This window comes from Prosopis cineraria, unplaced genomic scaffold (assembly GCF_029017545.1).
Source record: "Prosopis cineraria cultivar Desert tree isolate PC_DT_omini unplaced genomic scaffold, ASM2901754v1 PC2, whole genome shotgun sequence".
Classification (NCBI taxonomy): Eukaryota; Viridiplantae; Streptophyta; class Magnoliopsida; order Fabales; family Fabaceae; genus Prosopis; species Prosopis cineraria.
The window spans coordinates 42,738,123-42,758,889 of NW_026555333.1; the positions used below are offsets into that span (position 1 = coordinate 42,738,123).

Here is a 20,767-nt window from a genome sequence, read left to right on the forward strand (position 1 = left end):
ATATAACAATAATAAATAAAGTAGGAGTATACTAAAAAAACATAAATATAAAAATTATTCAATACCTTGTATTTTGGATTAATTAAGATTTTTAAGAAATGCCTTATAACTTGTGTAATCCCTATTCCCACTGCCTTCTGACTTTTCTACCCTTCTCATCGATCTTCATCACCGTGCAAGCCTGCAATACACCGTCGGCAACCTCACCCTCCTGCCCTCCCACCATCGCTAAACTTGAACCTCCTTCTTGGTGTGCCTCTCTCCTCAAACGCACCGATAACAACCTTTGCTCCTTCTCACCGGTGGCAACCGCCATCAACAACACACCATCTGAACCAAAACTGATTTGCGACTCCCACGCAAACCAACAGGGCAATTGTTCAATCAGGCCCAGCTTTTGGAGGTTTTCAAAAGCTTCATTGTTGCTGTATGTATGATTTCTGATTTTCTGTGCAAGGAAACCATGGCTTATGTTTGTACCGGGACGATGGTGGTGAAGATAACAGGGGGGCAGGTTTTTCTTTTGTTTCGTGTTTTTATGGGGTGTTTTTGTATTTTTTATTTTATTGGGATTTAACTAAATATTAAAATATATTTTATTTTACCATTTCCCAACTGTCATCCCAAATAAACTCTTGTAATTAAAATTACATTATATTTCATTCCCTATCATTACATTACATTACCATTGAATTTGTGAACCAAAACGGGTCATTAGTTTATGACATCAATTAGCCCAAGAGAAAACTTTTAAATTTAATAAGGACTATATAGTAAAATTACGATCACTTATTAAGTTATTGGCTGTGTTTCCTTCATTGTGCCAAAATCTTAGCCGGCACTTACAGAATGGAGGGAGTACATGCCAATACCATTATATTTAGTTTTTTTTTTTAACAGATATGATGAATTTAGATATTGTATTTTTTTCAAAGAATATTATGTTTCCTTTTTGTTATTCTCATTTGTTTAGGTAGTGTTTGGCCGGATTGATGGATTTAAATTTAACTTTAAAAATTTAAAATCTCACATTTAGATTTTATGTATTTAAAATTATTTATTTGGATGTTATAAAAAAAATTTTATAGAAAGAAGAGAGACAAGCTAACATGTGAAACAGATTGGAAATATCAAGCTTACCTATATTTCTTAATCAGCAAGAGATGAGGATGAAAGATAAGAGGAGAGGTAAGAGTAATAAAGATACCAATAATGAAAACGTGAAGAAAAGGAAAAGGTTAAAATCAGTGAAAATTAAAATTTTAAATAATTAAAATATAAATAATTTAAAATTATAAAAAAATTATAATAAAATATGAATTCGTATTTAGATCTAGATCAAATTCAAATTCAAATTCATAGACTTTTAAATATTTAATGAGGGAATCAGATCCAAATCTAAATCTAAATTTTCATGTATCCAAATACTGTCTAAGAATACAAAACTTGGCCCAAAATTGCCAAGAAAAAGAAAGGCATTGGCATATCCAGGGGTAAAATTTTGGTGCATTGTACAAAACTTGCTAACAATGATAGGGATTTTCTTCTTGTGGAAAAGGCAATGTGCCGTTTCATATCTACTTTGACAAGTTATGACTCTGAACTCAGTTTGAAAATTCAACATTTATCCATAGCCACATGTACATACATCTACATTTCTATTAAACGTAGTATAGGCGTCAGTGTTGACCCTCCACAACAAAACATATACGATGGTGAGAAGAAAGGGACTTAGATATTCTAAAGTTGGCCTCTTTGCTTCCATTGCTGCAGAAAAAGATCAGAGCTAGTGATTCTCTCAAGAAACTAAAAATCAAGCCTTGTGTCTTCCACTTTCTTCATTTCTCTTCCCAACAAGTTTTGATCCGTTTCTTCTTTTCATTTTCCCCCCATGGGCGATGCAACTAATCCAGTAGCTCAGTCTCTCGTTCCAATGTTGAAAAAAGGAGCAAATTATGATTTCTGGAGTCTGAAAATGAAGCCCATGTTCAAGTCTCGAGAGCTATGGGATATGGTGGAGAAAGGATTCATATACAACCAAACTGAGGAGCCTGATCAACTATTGCGAGAGAATCGGAAGAAGGATGCAAAGGCCCTGTTTTTGATTTAACAAGCTCTACATGATGAAATATTTCCTCTCATTGCATCAGCAACTACATCCACCCAAGCATGGGAGATTCTAAAGCAAGAATATTCCCATAACAAGAAGGTAATTACAGTAAAAATTTCAATTCCATGAGAAAATGTTACGGGTCCTATGTCAAGAACATGCATCACACAAAAAACGTGATTTATAAGTGTAAATAAACTCTCCCTCATCATTTGTCATTGGAAAACAGGTAAAGGTTAGTTTTATTTTGAAGGGCCTAAACCTATAGGCCCACATATTTTAAATTAATTGTGTTTTTCAAAACTAACCTTCATTGTGAGGGTTCAAGGTGGGTACCAAAAGCTTGCCTAATTTTTTGGGAGAATTACATTAAAGTCTTACATAAAAAAATTAATTATTATAAGATTTAGTGATAACTAAGCTAAAGAGATTGAGAACACAATTAGTTTTCAATCTCTTTAGTTCAGTTATCAATGGATCTTATGATAATTAATTTTTTGTGTGGAACTTGGATGTAATTCTCCCTAATTTTTTTTATTTTTTTCATTTAGGTTTCTAGTTATTATAACACACAATTTAACAAATTGTGTCATTTTTATATATTAATTCAAAAATTAAATCAACAATTTCAACCACGAGTTGATTGAAAAGTGAAAAAATTTACAAGGGCAAGGGCCTAAGTCTTTTTATACAAAAACTAATCTATCTTCCATCAGGTCCCCAATGTCACCATTGGTGCTATCCGATGGAAGTTGGTCGTCCAATCCTCATCGTCATAGTTGGTTTGGTCTCGATGGAAGTTGATAGTCCGGTCCCCATCATCACCATTGGTCCGGTCCCAATGTAAGTCGACCATCCAATCTGGTGGTTGCCATCAATTCAATCCTTATTGAAATTGGTCGTCTGGTCCTGATCGTCTCTATCGGTTCAATCTCTGTGTAAGTCAGCAGTCCATTTTGATGGTTACCATTGGTTCGATCCTGATATAAGTCAATCATCCAGTTTGGTGGTTGCTGGTAGTCTAATCCCTATGAAAATTGGCCATCTGGTGCCCGTTGTTACCGTCAGTCCAGTCTTAGTGGAAGTTAGGCGTCTAGTACCCGTCATCGCCATTAGTCTAATCCTGGTAGAAGTTGACAGTCTCATCTCAGTAATCGTCATCAATTCAATCTCGGTTATCACCATCGGTCAGGTCTCAATGTTAGAATTTCTCATCCCTATAGTCGCTGTTAGTTTGATCTCAATCGCCACCATCAATTCGGTCCTAACAACCATCCTGTCTAGGTTGTTGCCATCGATCTAGTCCTAGTAGAAGTCGGCCGTCCCATCTCAACAATGGCGGCAGCTTGTTTCCGTCAACTTCGATGGTCCAGTCTAATTGCCTTTGGCAAATCGATAATCCTTCATAGATTTGGATCAAATTACAAAAGAGATTAAGTTAGGATTTAAAATAATAGGGGTTTAGACAGGATTTTAAATTACAATAAGAGATTGAGATAGAACTTGGAGTTAGATTTGGGTCAAATCCAAATCCATGTATATCCAAACACAGCATAAGTGAATTCATGTCCCATCATCTTTAATAACACTATCAAAGCTTAAGTATACAACTTTCTCTTCAAGGAGCAAGGACAACATGTATCTATTTATTTCTTTAACAACAACTAACATAGAAGCTACTATAGCTCTATCTCTAAAATATGAAGAATTATAAACATTGGCAAGGAAATTCGGGAAGGTCGAATTAACAATGGACTTTACTAAAATTATTAATAATGAGTTTGAGTTAAATAAGTTATTAATAATTACTATGTTAAATATTTATATTATTTGTTTACAATTTATCCCAAACATTTCATGAAATCTATTAATTCATACTCCCCCTATCCCAGTTTATTTAACATTTTTTCTATAAAAGTATACATATCAAAGAAGTTCATTGAATATAGTTTATAATCCTAATTGTTTTCATAAGACATTTTAATCTAATATGAAGCATTTGTATAATAAAAATTACAAATCATGAAAATCAATGTCCTTTTTCAATAATTGTACTTTCAAAAAAACTTTTCAATATATAATTCAAACAACTTTTAATTTATTAAATTAATTTTTGAAAAATATATACAAACACAAATTTTATTATCACAAATAATTTTTATTAAATTGACTTTTATCAAATTAACTTTTCACTAACAGCAAATAAAAAAGTAGGTCTTTTAAATAGGGCTATTTAGGAAGTTTTAAGACCTTAAATAGGCCTTAGGCCTATTAAGCCTACTTTTAAGTCTTAATTGGGTTTTAAATAGAAAGTTTAAACTGAAATCAACATAACCTCACTTGTAAATCAATACATAAGTTTAAATTGACCTAAAAATTGAAACATGTATTTGAATAAATTCAAACTAAGTAAGATTCTTTGATTAAATAAGATGCATATTTATGGATTTAAATTGACAACATAAAAAGAATTGGTATATGGTAGTTTGAATTAGAGTTAGAAATATGGATAGGTTTGATGGGCCACTGGTTTCAGCCTTTGTTTTTAAGCTCAGGCTTGAAAATTAAAAATTTTTATCATAGCTGGCTTTTAAAACCCAGCTCTTTTAAACCTTGTAAAAGGATCTGGGGAGACTATTTAAACCCATTTTTATTTTTTCCTTAAAAAAAATACTTTCAATTTTCAAATTGAATCTAGACTTTAGAATACATATTTATACTTTAAAATTAATATTTATATTACTTATTTTTAATTTTTGAACCTTGTAATTCATATTCATATTTTAGAAAAAAATGTAATATTATAAATGTAAAAATTAAATTTTTAAAAATATAAAATTTTAAAATTTGTGAGCCTAATCCTTAGCCCGTTAAATAAGGGTTGAGCTTAAAAAAAATAAAGGTTGATTTTGAGATAATTAGATTTATAAGCCCGAACCCATATTGATCTTGCTTGCTTGTTTCTCATATCTAGTTTGAATATATATTTTTAAATGAATAGTCATTGAATTAAGTGTACATAGTTAGAAGATATACTTTTAGCTGCTCATAATTCAAATTTGAAGCAAATATTAAGTGTTTTAAATGGTATTGGATACCGGTCCATTAATTATACAACGTAGCATGCATAAATACATTAATTTGATTATACGGAGCAAAAATATTTATATATTGACCCAAAGTATTTAATGATACTACTTAGATCAAGGAATTACCGAATTAAACTAAATATCAAAAAGTGAGATTAATTCTGTAAAATTTAAAAATAAATACACGACTTTGAATAGAAAAATATTTAAAAGATTGATTGATTTGAACATCTTTCTCTTTCAAAAATATTAGATTTTATGTAATTTTATCCAAATTTAAATCTATATATTTCATAAAATTTTGAATTTTAAATATTTAAATTCATGTGAAGATAGATAAAATTAATTTATTTTATTTGGAATGTATACATCTTATAATTATTCTTTTATTTTATATATATATATATATATATATTTAAAAATTAAGTCTAAATTGATCTAGGCTTGGTAGGCCACTTATATAAACCTATTTTCCTTTTGTGCTCAAGCTTGAAAATCAAGAAATTTTAGTGTGACCAGGCTTCTAAGCCAAGTCTTTTTAAATCCTCTAAAATGGTGCTTAGGTTTATGTAATATGTTTAGGTCCTTTTTTTTTTGCCATTGAAGAATAAAATACTTTCCATTTTTAAATTGAATTTAGACTTTAAAATATATATTTATAATTTAAAATTAACATTTATATTACTTCTTTTTAATTTGAATAAATTTTTATTTTTACCTCTGAAGTATTCTTTCAAAAGCACCTTATATCTTAAACTATTAGTCAAAATAATTTTTTTTGTAAAGTATTTAAAATGAAATATTTTTTATCTTTATTGTTTAATTTTTTAATAATTAATGTTGGAGCCTCAGTTAGCATTTTATAACTGTCACTGTTACGATCGAGAGGATCAACGTTGACGGCTGCCATCATTGTCATAAATGTAGAAATATATCGCTATGGAGGATGGATCATAAATGAATCTTCCACGAGAGTTCAGGGTTGCCACTTGTGTGAAAAGGTGCATTGCCTTTTCCACCAAAAAAAAAAAAGGAACCAAAATTTCTTTGATGGCGCGGGACAAAAACAAAATCCCCATCATTGTTAGTAAATACGATCCAAAATTCCCTCCTAAGAGAGCCTGTACCAATGAAAGCACCGACAAATAATGAATTAAACGATGATAGAGCAAATATATTATATTTTAATTATTTTAAAAATAAAATTATTATGATAAATAATATAAAATATCAGGTACTCTTCAAAAAATAGTTCAAAAATAAAACTGCACCATATCCCATTATATTAATGGTTTGTAGTTGAGATGGGAAGGCATATTCATTCCTTGTCCATATTTCGTAATGCAATTAGCAATTTGATTTTTTTTTAAAATGTTAGATAGTTTATTATTATGATCGATACACTTGTGGTAGCGATCAGAAATAAGACGTCAATGTTGACACCCCGAACACAAAAACAAGTGGGCTGGTAAGAGAATATGGATTTAAATATTCTAAAGATTGCCTCTTAATTATTTGCGACGTTCTTTAAATTCAAGAGCTTGTGATTCTCTCGCGAAACCAAAGCCTGTCTTTCACATTTTTTAATTTTTCCCTTCTCTCTTTCCCAAGAAGCTTTGGTTTCAGAATGCAAATATTTTGATCCATTCCTTGTCATTCTCAAAAAAGCTTTCTTGGGTCTGCAAAGTGAAGATAAATCCCAAGTGCTTTGACAGCAAGCAATATGAGCAATAACGCAACCAATCCAGTAACTCAGCCTCTCATTCCAATGTTGAAAGTGAAAGGAGCAAATTATGATTTGTGGAGTCTGAGAATGAAGACCATGTTCAAGTCTCAAAGGCTATGGAACTTGGTGGAGAATGGATTTGAAGACAACCAACCTGGCAAGCCTGATAAAAAGTTGCAGAGGAATCGTGACAATGATGCAAAGGCTCTGTTTTCAATTCAACAAGCCCTAGATGATGAAAGTTTCCGTCTCATTGCACCAGCAACTACCTCCAAAAAAGCATGGGACATTCTAAAGCAAGAATTTGACAGTAAGGTAATGATTAAAGTGAAATTAAAGTTTTGTGTTAAAAAACAATTGATCTACTGTTGCATCTTGCACACAAAATCACATGCACTTACACAGTTATGGAGTGTCAACTGCTCCCTCTCTCCCCCTTGGCTGCTTCTAATATCCAAAATCTCAGTCCTTCAGTTCAACTAATGGATAGAGAAATTTTATCCGCCTTTTCTAAAAAAAGGGCTAAGATTTGGAGCATTAGAGGCGGTAGAGATTAAAAAATGTGCACGAAGTGAATATATATTAATTTGTGGGATGGAAGGTTAAACTAGGCACAAGGAAAGAAGAGAAGAAGAAAGAGATAGAAGAGGAAACTTGTATAAACATGGTAGATCACTCTGATGTGGGTAAGCATGAAGCACCTAAACAAACAGGTGCAGAAGCGGAGAAGAACGATGTCAAAACAAATTTTGAGAATGCAGTATTAATTGTGGTGGCTTTAATCATAACGCTGTCATACCAAGCTATGTTGAATCCTCCATCAACACTCATCAAAGAGGGTACTGAAATACAATGGGCATGCCTTACCAATAGAATAAAACATGGCTTGATAAAAGACATGAAGAATTGTCCATCTAAATTGGCTTTTGCTTTCTTGTTCTTCAACACTCTAATCTTCTTTCAATCCATCATCCACCTGATCAAGACTTTGCGTGGCCGTCGTGCATTCCTGCTGGGAGGGCTCGCATGGTACCTCACAATTTGTTACTTCATCTTGCTAGTGGCTTTCTCTAATTATGCTATTTATGTTGCCATTCCTCTCTGTTGTTTAGCTTATTTTGTAATAACGGTACTGATAATTGCAACGGATAGAGAGATGATAACTGATATATTAAAAATCAGACGCCACAATAATCCCTTTGCGGCGTTTGGGGCATGCTTCATGAGAGGTAAGTTGATGTTAAAAAAATAAATAAATATTATATATACATTGATAATTATAATTTTTTATTTAATAATGTATTTAATATTTTCGCCATTTGCTTTCTTTTGAAAAGGATGTGTTAGGTACGTGAGGGAATGGTGGAGTTGAATGTTCAACCCTAACATCAATATGGTGGCTGCAAGAGACCAACCACGACTGCACAGAGTATGAATAATACATATTAAGCTGGAAAGAGGAAGGCGAATAAAATGTGATTTTGTTCTCTTCTTTATTTTCATATCATTTGGGTCGGTCAAGAATTTTTGACTATTTGCCCATAGCCTTTTGGTTTAATAGTGCCCTGCACCCTCTTGAGAGAGAAGTTGTAGGTTATATCTCCCATCCGTGCAGTTAAGAGGTGAGAGTGTATAGGTGTGGTGTGTGTTACTCTTTCCTTTAGAGTAAGGGAGTCATTTTTTCTATAGGAGAAGAGTAGGTATGCAAGTATGCGTAGGATGTATTATTTATAATTGATTTACTAAAAAAGAAAAGGTATTTCTAACTATTTCATAGATATTAAGCTTTGTTGGCGGTCAACGATCTTCATTTTTTCCCCTCTTTTTTTGTTTTTTCAATCTTCTTTCCTTCCTTTCCTTTTCTTCTTTTTCCTCTCTTGTCCTAAATGGAATAACTATGATATCATATTAAATTTTTGAGAATTAGCTATATATTAGTTTTGAATTCTATCATAATATAACTTATAGGTCAATTTGATAGGACTTATCTTTCAATTTATTCTTTAAGTAATTAACTGGTGCCATGTCCTGTGCAATGCACGGGGTGATATATTATTTAATTAAATTAGTTTACATATGTTCTTAAAGTTATTTTCTTGTAGGATAAGTTATATTGTAGAGCATCTTTATTATTATTACATACCATGTAATTGAAATCAACAACAACATTGATGTGTTACTTTAGGTTTTTTTTTTACTAAGCATGTCATCTTTAGCTGGACTACATTAATTTGCAAATTCTAATAGAGGAGTAACCCATAGCCAAAAAGAAGAAGAAGAAGAAGAAGCAAATAATCTGTGTAGAGTATAATACTAAAAGAAAAAAGAATTATAGTCCATTTTTAATGTGCTCAAATATCTCCTAGAATACAACATTGATCATTCTTGAAGATGCCTTATAGTCATTATTTTTGTCATGAATTAGTAGCTTTAGGCATTTTGTGCGTTAACTTATTTGCATTTGACTAAATTAATTGCATGTAAAGAGCAACTCATAATAGTCAACATTTTATATTTCATTAACGAAGTATCAAGTGAGTTATTCAATGTCTTGTACTATAATAATTTAGTAAAGTATTAGAAGAATATAAAGACAAATAAAAAGAGCATTGCATTTTCTCATCAAAGAAAAAAGACTGCATGTTATTTTATAGTTTAATGTTCTGAAAAAATATAACTTCCTCTCCATGCCCAAAAAATAATTTATACTCAGTAAATAAAGTACTTAAACTTTTTTTTAAAAAAAGCACTTTCAAAACTGAAAATTTTGTAAATTTAAAGCTTTCGTTAATTTTTCAGTGATAAAATTCATATTATAATTTTTTTAGTTATAAATAATCATGTCCTATAAAATTGTAACTATTTATTGTTCTAAAATTATTATGAATTATGACCAATGGTTTTAGCATTTTCTTTCTCGTATGTTGCACTGGCAGCTTTTACATTATGATTTTAAAAAATAAAACACAATATATTACTTTCATATTTGAAAATAATTAAGTGCAACTTAAATTTCTTGAATATATGAAGATGATAATTTAACACTTTACTCAAGAAGAATATATTTAAATAGCCATTAAATATTATGCATTGATGTCAATTAAAGTAAGGAGAATCACACTTGAGGATCTTTCAAGCAAATTAATCACAAATAAGGACTAATAATAAATCTCATTTTAAAAAAAGTCTCATCTTTATTTTAAAAATAATACATTTTGTATTGATCATTGTTTGCAAATAATTTTTTTAAGTAATCATTGGATGTAATTCTCCCCCCTAAAACAATAATTGACCTCAATTAGGGAAAGCCACGTGGCAAAGGGAATATCTCACGGGCTCAAGGGACACTATCTGAAAAAAGAAAAGGCCTGGATGTTATGAGTAGGGCTATGGTTACTACCTTCAACCCATTTACAGACTTGGGCCATAAAGGTCGTGGGCCCAAGATGGTTTGTCAAGTGCAGCCCAAGATGATTTGGGCCATAATATGGCTAGTCACAAAGAAGAGGGAAATGGGCTTGTGGAAGGGCACATTCATGATGCAGGAATGGATACCCAGAATGTGGACACAAGGGAGCCTCAACCCCAATATTGCCCAGACTGGTTTTTAATGAACTCCATCTTTTGGAAATGGGAGCGAAGCTCTTCCCGAGCCTCATTAACCAAATTAAGAAGAATTATCAATTGGATTTCATTCCCATTCTAGAAATGAGGAGCTGTGGAGAGAGAGCCGGTCGTGTCTCTGAGACTGAGACGTTGGATTTTAGTAGGGTCGAAATCATTGATGCTAGTGGTTACAAAGGAGGCATTTGGTGCTTGTGGAATATATTGACTCTAAGGATTACTTGTTAAACCTGACTTTAATGATAACAAATTAAAAAAAAAATTGTTTAACTGGATAAAATATGCTCATGGATTGGAAAATTAAGATATAAATGGAACTATCAATGTTTATGTCTAACATTTTTTTCATAAGTTACATTGTTATCAGTATGAACGCTTGATAATTCCTGAGCCTTTGATTCACAATATCTCAATGGTTTGTTATCTAATACTCTCTCTTGTCCTATATTTATAGAGCATAGAGGGAAGAATTTTTTTGGTACTATTATAAGTCACGCTTATCACAAATTTTTCTCTTTTATTCTCCATTCAATTTTAGAGAGAGAAAATATGTTATTAAAATATGTATATTTAATAGGGACGAAGTTAATAACTTATGAAATTTTAAGACAGAGTTAATAAGTTTTAAAATTTTTCTTGATAATTGTGAAATATGTTGGAAATGACTTATAAACAAAATCAGAAGAGTATTAACCAAAATCTTTCTAAGACTTATTTCATCATATTCCTTAATTCCTTTGATGTAAAAAGATCTTGTACTAAATATTGAGCTCCACATATTCATAATCATTTGGGTATGAAAACCCTTGGGTCTGTTCGTTTAAAATTTAAAAAAAAATTATTTTTAGATAATTTATAGATTTTATAAAAAGATATTTATTTTGTAAAAATTTATAAAATGTAGATACTATTTTACGTTTGGTTACAATAATAAAGAAGTAATTATTAATTAGTTATTTTTAAATTTTATGATATTTTTCTTCATTTTGTTTTATAAAAAATAATTTATTATTCTATTATGTTAAAATTTTATAATATCTTCACGTGTCATACTCCTTTAAAATACTTTCTTTTATCTATTGCATTATATTATTTTCAAAAGCACTCAAAATAATTTCCTAAACAATAAAAAATATGTTTTTTATTTTAATTATTTTTAAAAGTTTAAACAATTCTTATGATGTTTGTTGTTGATTTGTGGTCTATGATGTTTGCTTTATAACTTGGTCCTAGAATGGATATAAGTGCATAATAAAATGTGTTGAAGACGACTTCTGTTGGTATGGGATAGTTTAGTGTAATCAATGCATTAAGAACGAAAAAAAGGTGGGATTAAGGTGGTTCATCCCCATGTTGAACCTTAGAAAGGTATTATATGTATTACAGTGGTCAATTTTGGGTAACTAAATTGAATCTTGATGCAATTATAAAGGAAAAATGAGGGATTTTCTTTTATACTTGATTTGATTGTTGCTGAAATTGTTAGTAAGTTATTTTATATATATATATATATAAAAGAAAAAATCATTATAAGATCCTATACAACAATTCTAAATATTTTAAAGTCCCACCAAATATATAAATATTAATTCTCGAGTTCCATGGACTTAAATGTAAATAAGATTAAAGTTACAATCACCAAAATGCCCATGATTTTAAATAGAACAAAGCACACTTTGCCCGAGTTCACTCTAAAACAAACACATCTGGATCCTCTCATTTTCCTTCCCTCCTTTTCTTCTCTTCTCATCCCATTCTCGCCTTTGGATTAAAAAGTCAATGATTGAGATTTAATTAAATTTATTTATTTATTTTAATTATAATTTACAGTTACGTTGTGAACTGTTGAGATCAGATTTTAATAGTTTTGATCTATTTATTTAATTATATGTTTTTATTGTAATAATTTTATAAAAAACATTAAATTTTAACCGTTCAATTCTTAATTCAAAGTGAGAATAGGATGAGAAGAAGAAAAATAGAGAAAGGAAAATGAGATCCAATCCCGAAACTAACCCATGAAAAGCTTCAGCGGATCACCTCCTCTGCGTTCGATCATCTGCATCTCCATTGTTTCCTTCCTCCTATCTCTGTGCACATGGAAGAGATTTTGTACAAAGTACATAGAAGAGATTTCATTTTTAATTAAAAAACGAAGAGTAAGAAATCATTTTCATTGCATCGTGGACTTTCCTCTGAATCTGCACTCTCTCAGAGTCAGAGGTAGTGCGAAACAAAATTATTAATTACGCGATTACCAAACACAACTCTCTGTTACAGTTGGCTAGGTTCACTGCTCTTTTATCTCTTCCTTCCTTGCTCTTATCCATCAATGTCAATGGCAACCTAAAATGGTCAGTCCCTCGTGGCACCGCCGCATCGTCCGAAAGTCACTCTCTTGTGCAACCTCCCGTGGACGCCTTCTTCACCGGTGGACCCTGTCTGAGACATGGGCCCATGACTCGCGTCTCCAGCTTCTTCTCCGATGGCTACCCTTGACTCCGGTTGCCGCTCTCTCTCTCTCTCTCTGTCTCAGCTGTTTGCCGGACCTATGGCTTCACCGTTTGCTCTCGGCACTAGGCCTAGCTTCACTCCGGAGAATTCCACCATTTGCGAGGATGGAACAAAGAAGAATTTGGGGTTCAAGCAGAGTAGACCCATGAATTTGGTTGTTGCTCGTTCCCCATTGCTTACGCCGGCGTTTAGCCCTTCTGGCTTGCTTCTTTTCGCTTGACTTGCTGCTTATGTGGGAAGAAGGAGACGGATCGGAGGAGACGCAGATGCATGCGCTAGAGCTTTTCATGGGTTATTTTCACAGTACAGGGTCCGTTTTGTTTTATTCATGGATTTTAGTAATTGTAGTTGTAATTTTATTGACATTTAAGTCCCAAAAGATTTGAGAATTATTTATAAATTTGGTGGAACTTTTGAGTATTTAAAATTGTTGCATGGGACCTTTATAGTGATTTTCCTGATATATTATTGATTAAATTCAATGTTATAAATTATGTGAGGAAGGTTGATGCCTTATATCTTTCTTTTCTATTTTTTTTTTTAAAACTGACATACAATTAAAATGGTGAATATGTTCATTGGCTTCCTGAAAGTTATTCATTGTTAAATGATTTAAGTAGGGCTGACACTTGAATGTTAATAATCGTAGTTATAAAATTGTTATCCTTAAGCATGTGAACTGACGGATTTTACCAACTGAATTTCTAAATTCTTATAAATTTTGTGAAAAAGGGAATGATAATAGTGTTGCTTTGTACATTAGGAAAGTAAGAAGTGAAAGTCATTATAGAAGAGACTGAACAAGAGTAAGTTATATATACATTTGAAAATGTATATCAGAGTAGTATCCTAATTAAGTTATAAGCAATTTTTTTATCTATATTTTTAATGTTAAATAAATTCACATGTATGCATTATAATATCAATATTTATTATTCTTTTATTAATTGAAATACTTTAGTTATAATATTTTGTTTTGGGAGAGGAATTGGATTTGTCTAATAAGCAATTGATCATCCTCCTATTTTAGACATTGAGATAATATTTTATTTTGTGAATATGAACATTTAATGATTTAATCAGTGTCTTTCATGCGTGAAGATAGACAAAGGGATTTCCTCTGAATGCAATAACTGAATGATGTGATGTCCTTCTTTTTTCTCTGGCCATTGAAAATGAAATCTCATTCAACTACTCATTCAAAGTGATTTGACTGTAACTCTTGTTGAAAATTCTACATTTGTCCAAAGCCATACATGTCCATTTTCAATAAGGATCGTTGATTCGGATAAATTTCCATTGGCGAATCAAACTTGTAATTATTTCTTGCGCAATACATGGATCAGAGATTAGTTGAAGCTTCAAGAAATGGAGATGTCATTGCATTATTTAGAATGTTGGAGGAGGATCCTCAGATTCTGGACAAAGCGTCTTTGGCCTATCATAGAGAATCGCCACTTCATGTTGCAGCACTAGGAGGGAAAGCAAATTTTGTGAAGCAGATTCTGAGTTTAATGCCTTCACTAGCAACACAGCCAAACCAGAAAGGTTTGATCCCATTGCACATGGCTTCTGCAAAAGGCCATGATGAGACAGTGAGAGAGCTCTTGAAGGTGAAGCTTGATGATGATTCAGTGAAACAGTGCCTTCTCAAGGACGACGATGGATGGACTCCGCTGCATTATGCAGCATGGAAAGGGAAAGTTGAAGCATTTCAAGAACTGGTCAGCCACATTCCTGAGTGTATGCTGGAGACAACACCGAAAGGAGAGACAGTTCTTCACTTAGCAGTGAAGGCTAACCAATTTGGAGCTCTGCGAGTACTAGAGGAAAGAATCAGGCTTTACAACTTCCACACACTCCTTCTACAAGTCAAGGACAACAACGGCAAGACCTTCAGTCAACTTGCAGATAACAAGTGTAATAGCCCTAAAATAATAATAATAAATAATAAAATATAAAATCAATTAATCAATTAATAATAAAAATAATATATATATTTTTTGATTGTGTCTATATAAACTTTGGGGTAGTTATAATAAATTAAACTAGTAGCTTCATGAAAATCTTTCCTAGTCTTTATTTATGGGTTTAGAAAGTAAATATTTTATTTTGTTAGTATGGCAAAAAAAAAATTACTAGAAAAAAAAACAGCTCTGAAAAAAAAAAAAAAAATATATATATATATATATATATCTAAAAACGCACGCACAAAAACGCACGCACACTTCAGTCTCCTTCGTACCCATTGTCGACTTTTCTAGAACCGAGTGGCACAGAGAGAGAGAGAGAGAGAGACCTCCGATCACACCTCTGTTCTCTCGCCTTCCTTCTCCGGCTTCAGCCGTCGTCAGCGTGGTTGCAAGTGGCCGTTCGTCTGCAGCAGGGAGTTCTGTCGAGTTCATGGATTTTTCTCCGCCCCTGTGTTGCTATCGAGTCTTCTTCTTCCTCCTCCTTCTGCATCGCAGGCCTCCTCCTTCTTTAGATGCTGCGTTGTGCTGTGCGGTCGTCGTGGAGGGAGCTTCGACTTCTTTCCTCTGTTTTTCCTCTTCGTGCAGCTCGCCAAAGGTCTCTCCCTGTTCTGCGTCGTCCCTGTTCTGGTATGTTTCTGTGGTGCACCGACTCTTTCCCCTTTTATTTCTTCACTGTCGCTGAACTGATTAAAAGGAGATTTGAATTTTTCTTCCTGCTCCATCGTGATTGGTCTGTGGTGAGGATTCAAATTTTTCTCCCTTCCACTTTATGGAATTTCTGAGTCTGACAATGGGGCTTCGGTGTTTCCTTTAACTCCTGGAATGCTGTAGTGTTTGGGAGATTTGAATCCATGGGGCGTGTGTGCGCTGTAATGATTGAGGCTGTAGAATTTTTATTTTTTTTATTTTTTTTTTGCTTGCCTTGTGCTACCGTCTGTGTTTGAGTATGAAGGGGAAATTGGTTTAAGCTGAATTTTTTTAATAAAAAAAATGAAATGATGATGTGGTTTTGAATTTAATTAAAGTTGGACTGATTATTGATGCTGGCAAATTATTGGGCCAGTGATTGAGGTTTGGAAGATCCATTGAATGAACTGGAAATTGATACCTACTAGGTGTTTGTTAAAAGATCTATGAGAGGATTTTCTCTCCATTTAATAATTTAGCAATGGTCAAAGACATATGGAAAAGCTTTGCGATATAAATGATGATGTTTGGGAAAATGTGAATTGTTGGAATCAACTATGTTGTGTTAGAAGTAAATTTATTGAACTCGTAGAAAAAATTGACTATAATATTATTTGGACACTAGGAGATGAAAGATCTAGTATCGTTGCAAGAGGATTAAGTTGGAAGCAAATTATAATTTGAAACCCTTCAGGTAAGTGAATAGCATCCCAGTTAACTTGTCAATAAAAGTCTTTCATTGAAATTATTACATTTTTTATGCATATTATTCTTATTAACAACTATGATGAATATTGGTTACTTTGTTAATTAAATTATGATTTGTGTTAGTACTTTTCTTAAGAGACATACTTAAAAGATTGACGAAAATGATTTTTACAAACTTTAATGTTCCTTATTCAATAAAGATAATCATGGAAACTGGTGAAAAGTTTATGAGATGTTAGTTATGAATTTTTACATTGAGAAGATTGATTATTTTGAATTGATTCATGCGAGTTTGGTACTGAAAAGATGATTTTATATTTTGAAAAGTGATTATTTTCTCGCATGTTTGAAAATGAATTTGAAGGGGACTTTATACAGAACACTGGTTGCTAGCGGTCGCTCCGTTAGCCCTTGGCGCGCCTTGGTCAATGACTAGCTAGTTTGATTTTTGTGAGCTCTGTTCTCACGTTTGTTATTTCGTGGGTCTTGTACCTGCGTCTGTTTCGTGGCTTTGACCATGTATGGTTAGTTACCCTCGTGGACTATGTGTCCGCGTCTGTTTCGTGGCTTCGGCTGCACCTGGTTACCTACCCTCATGGACTGTGTATCCACGTTTGTTTTCGTGGCATAAGCCACGTTGGGTGATTTATCCTCGTGAACTGTGTGTCCACGTTTGTTATTTGTTCTATTAAGTCCTCAAAATTTTAAATTTTTACTTAACATTTGATATTTGAAATTTCAATGACTTCAGTCAGTGAATTTATTACTTTGATTTACATGTAGATAATTTGATTTCTTCAAGATAAAATAAAGAAATTTTCAATTCACTCTCATTTGATGGTTATGATTAAACTTAGAGATTTATTGATTTTATTATATTGATTTATCATCTCTTCAATTATTTTACTTAATTATTTGAGTTTATTATGTTACTCTTTTAAAGTTTATTTTTGGGGATGCTATTCACTGAAAAATATTTTGGTCTCAAATTCATTAGCTGATGTTGAACCTCTTGCCTGTCATTGAGGGGCCTACAACTATGTTAGGTGAATGTCTGTTTGTTTCTGTTTTTGTTTTTATTTTTATCTTATTTTATTTTTTGAAATGCCTTTTCTTTGATGTAAATATTCGATTATGTGATTTATTTTGAAATTATGGTTTAGAGGATCCACGTTAACTATAGAAAGAATCCTAATTTTATTTTACTATGTGACTGTCTGTTGTTAGGGAGCGTAACTTTGAACTATTGAATACATGTTGTAATACTTTCTGCTGTATAGATTTCGGAAGACCCTATGTATGGGGGAGGTTTTTGTCAAAATTTCTTCAAAAAAAAAAGTTGAAGCTTTTATTATAATGAATATTTTTAAGGATGTCAGAATTACAATATAAATCTAACTATGTTTGAGAAATGGAATATTTTTGATTTGAGGCTTAAGGGATGTGTGATATAGTTCACATCCCATGCCGGTCACTCCCATTTTTCGAGACGTGACAACAAGAAACAACTCCAGGTAAGTGTGTGTACAAATAGTTGTTTTATTTATTTATTTATTGTTGGGAATGAAGGGCAAAAGGTCCATATACCATAATGTATAGGAAATAGGAAAAAACATAGTACATTAATGTAATTGTATAAGGTGAGAGATAAGCATTAGATAAATCACGTACAATGATATAAAAGTTTTCAGAAAAAAATGTTAATACACAAAATTTCAGCTCTTCCATTTCACTTCAATTATAGAACCCACCTCTGTATTTCGAGAACCTATACTTTAGCCCAACCTATTAACACTGTATTTTTATTTTTTATTTTATTTTTGGTATAACAGGGTTTAAATCTTAAATAACATAAACGGTTGCGTGAAATTTTGAGAAGCACTACAAGTAATACTTTTGGTAACTTAGAAAGCATATTTTAATCTAAAATTGTGATTGAAAGTTCAAATTATATATGGTTAGATGAATGAAACGAAATCTTAAAAGTAAGAGGAGTTCTATATGACATAACTTCTAATATTGAGAAAGGTTTGTAGTTTATTCCAAGGAAAAAATTGATTATAAAGTTTGGTAAGCAAAAGGATATATAACAAATTTTACAGTTCAGATGGATCATGAATATATATATATATATATACACATACATACATACATATATGTTTTAAAATCAGATCCAGTAGAAAAATATTAATGAAAAACGAATTAATAACAATTTTGATAGATGAATAAATGATGTCAGAAAATGGACAAAACCGTAAAGAATTTCCAGCATTTACAAGTTGATGGTAGACGAATTACTACACTTGCACACTTAAACAAAATCTATTGCAATTTGTCTTCTACTCCAGTATGTTAGAACATTGCAACGAGAAGAGGGTACATTGAAAGCATATAACAATGATTTGGCAGCTACCAGAGGTACCGAATAAAAATGTGAAGATCAATGATATCAATGAGGAAAATTATATAACCGTGGACGTGGAGAGGATTACTGACACTGAAGTACCCAAGGAATCGGGGGCAAAAGCAGAAGATAATGAAATGCAGTTTCAGAACATAAAACTACTAGTAGCCACCATCATTTTGACCTTAACATATCAAGGTTTGGGTGATCCTCCATCAACCCTCTTCAAAGAAGGCAGTGAAATAAATTGGGAATGCCTTTTTGATTTCTCATCGAGAAAGAATCACAGAAGTAGCTTGATCAATTTCATCAAGAACTGTCCAGCTCTCTTGGCTTTCATGTTCTTGATAATGAACACCTTGATCTTCTTCACTTTTATCTTGATTGTGGTTACCACTTTGCGTGGCCGCCAAGCTCTTCAACTGCGATTGCTCACACTATACTTCACAATCTGCTACAGCATCTTACTCATGTGTTTTTTTTAATGAAGATATCCAAAATGTTTTGGGTAAATGATGTGTTACTAATTACTACTTGGCCAGCTTAAATATAGGATTAATGGATCACTAACTCAAAAATTAGTATGTGAGCTAGGGTCACTTTACAATTTCTACACGTTCAAGTTGAATATTTTAATTTATTATTGTTGGCAATAGCTGATGAAATTTAGTCTAAGTTGTGTTTAAGGACACTGTCCTTAAAAGCTATTTCGCCACACCGGATTGATCGCACAGCAACTTTTCAGGATTAAACAAACTCTTTTTACTAAAAGTAGGGACAAGAACAACAAAAATTCACAGAATATACTCAGGTAACTACCCAATAAACTAGTATAATAGAAGAGGAAAGAAAGGCCAAGAGTACCAAAGCTCTCCTTAAACCTATGGCAAACATTGCTTTTTGTAGGTAGATTTCATAGGCAATAAAATCATCTTAATCATAATTAAAAAACAATTTTAAATAATAATGTTGTTTAAATTATATGTTATAAAATAATAAATAAACTTAAATAATAATTAATATTATTAATTTATAATAATTTTTTTTGAAATACTCAAAATATTTATAATATCCAGCACTTATAGCTTATTTTATTAACTTAAAGTGGAGAAGATATCAAATAAACTAAGAAGTTAATCAAATCAGGGTATTTCGCCTATCGTAAAATTTGTAATTAATAAACTAATAGTCCAAGAGAAAGGCAGCGTTTTCTTATGGGCCCGTTTAATTCAATGCAATGCAAGAAGAATACATGTAATTCTGATACACTCCTTTCATTCATGTTGTTTGGTGGGGCCATTGACTATTAGCAGCGAGAATTGTCAGCGTCCCTGGCTAAATCTGATCCGTTCAAATTATCAAAATCCCATCAATACACACCTTACATGGCTATTAAAAATATATGTGAATAATTTATTTTTAAAATAGTAAAAAAAACATATTTTAAAATATACGGTGGAAATAGGTTAGGCTTAAGATTTTGACTAAACATGCTAAGTTTATTTATATAAATAAGCTTAATTATAAAGCATGGTTTTTTTCTTAAACATACAAACCAGGCCAAAATTTAAATAACATAAACTGTGTGTCTTTGCAGATCAATTCAAGTCTATTTAACAAACAAAGCTGATTCTATTAAAATAAGTAAATAACCTTGTAGAAACATATAGCTTGTCCTGTTTAAATTTTGGCCTGGTCTATTTAACAAAAAAAATCATACCTAAATTTATAATTACACTTATTTATATAAACAGGCATAACCTATTTAGGTAAAATCTTATTTAAAATTGGCCTACTTTTACCCCGTGTATTTCAAAATATGTTTTTTACTATTTAAAAATAAATTATTTACGTGTATTTTTAATAGTCATGTAATGTGTACATTGATAAGATTTTGACCATTTGAATGGACTAGATTTGGCCACCAAGGGA

At 31.9% G+C, this 20,767-nt stretch overlaps 2 protein-coding genes across 4 annotated transcripts; both read left to right on the top strand.

The window, feature by feature from the left end:
- Positions 1-6,274: 6,274 nt before the first annotated feature.
- On the top strand, positions 6,275-8,478 carry LOC129298175 (uncharacterized). Of its 3 annotated transcripts, XR_008590316.1 has the most exons (4): positions 6,275-7,240; positions 7,527-7,954; positions 8,038-8,154; positions 8,263-8,478. XR_008590316.1 is itself a non-coding variant. In XM_054936584.1 (3 exons), exons 1-3 carry the CDS (start codon positions 6,923-6,925, stop codon positions 8,295-8,297), a joined length of 981 nt encoding a protein of 326 aa, XP_054792559.1. In that variant the 5' UTR covers positions 6,275-6,922; the 3' UTR covers positions 8,298-8,478. The 3 variants fall into 3 exon arrangements, 2 of the variants coding, with proteins under 2 accessions (XP_054792559.1, XP_054792564.1); XM_054936584.1 differs by having other exon boundaries at positions 7,527-8,154; XM_054936589.1 differs by having other exon boundaries at positions 8,038-8,478.
- Positions 8,479-14,400: 5,922 nt separating this feature from the next.
- Positions 14,401-19,320, top strand: LOC129302780 (uncharacterized). The gene is made up of 3 exons (XM_054941664.1): positions 14,401-14,883; positions 15,328-15,663; positions 18,841-19,320. Exons 1-3 carry the CDS (start codon positions 14,401-14,403, stop codon positions 19,318-19,320), a joined length of 1,299 nt encoding a protein of 432 aa, XP_054797639.1.
- The last annotated feature ends 1,447 nt before the right edge of the window (positions 19,321-20,767 follow it).

Excerpts from the sequence above, each read along its gene's own strand:
- LOC129298175 (XM_054936584.1), top strand. The coding sequence starts at position 6,923 with ATGAGCAATAACGCAACCAATCCAGTAACTCAGCCTCTCATTCCAATG. Across the intron at positions 7,241-7,526 it reads AGCAAGAATTTGACAGTAAG|GTTAAACTAGGCACAAGGAA; the intron begins GTAATGATTAAA and ends GTGGGATGGAAG. Across the intron at positions 8,155-8,262 it reads TGGGGCATGCTTCATGAGAG|GATGTGTTAGGTACGTGAGG; the intron begins GTAAGTTGATGT and ends TCTTTTGAAAAG.
- LOC129302780 (XM_054941664.1), top strand. The coding sequence starts at position 14,401 with ATGGATCAGAGATTAGTTGAAGCTTCAAGAAATGGAGATGTCATTGCA. Across the intron at positions 14,884-15,327 it reads ACCAATTTGGAGCTCTGCGA|AACCGAGTGGCACAGAGAGA; the intron begins GTACTAGAGGAA and ends CGACTTTTCTAG. Across the intron at positions 15,664-18,840 it reads TCTGCGTCGTCCCTGTTCTG|CTACCAGAGGTACCGAATAA; the intron begins GTATGTTTCTGT and ends ATGATTTGGCAG.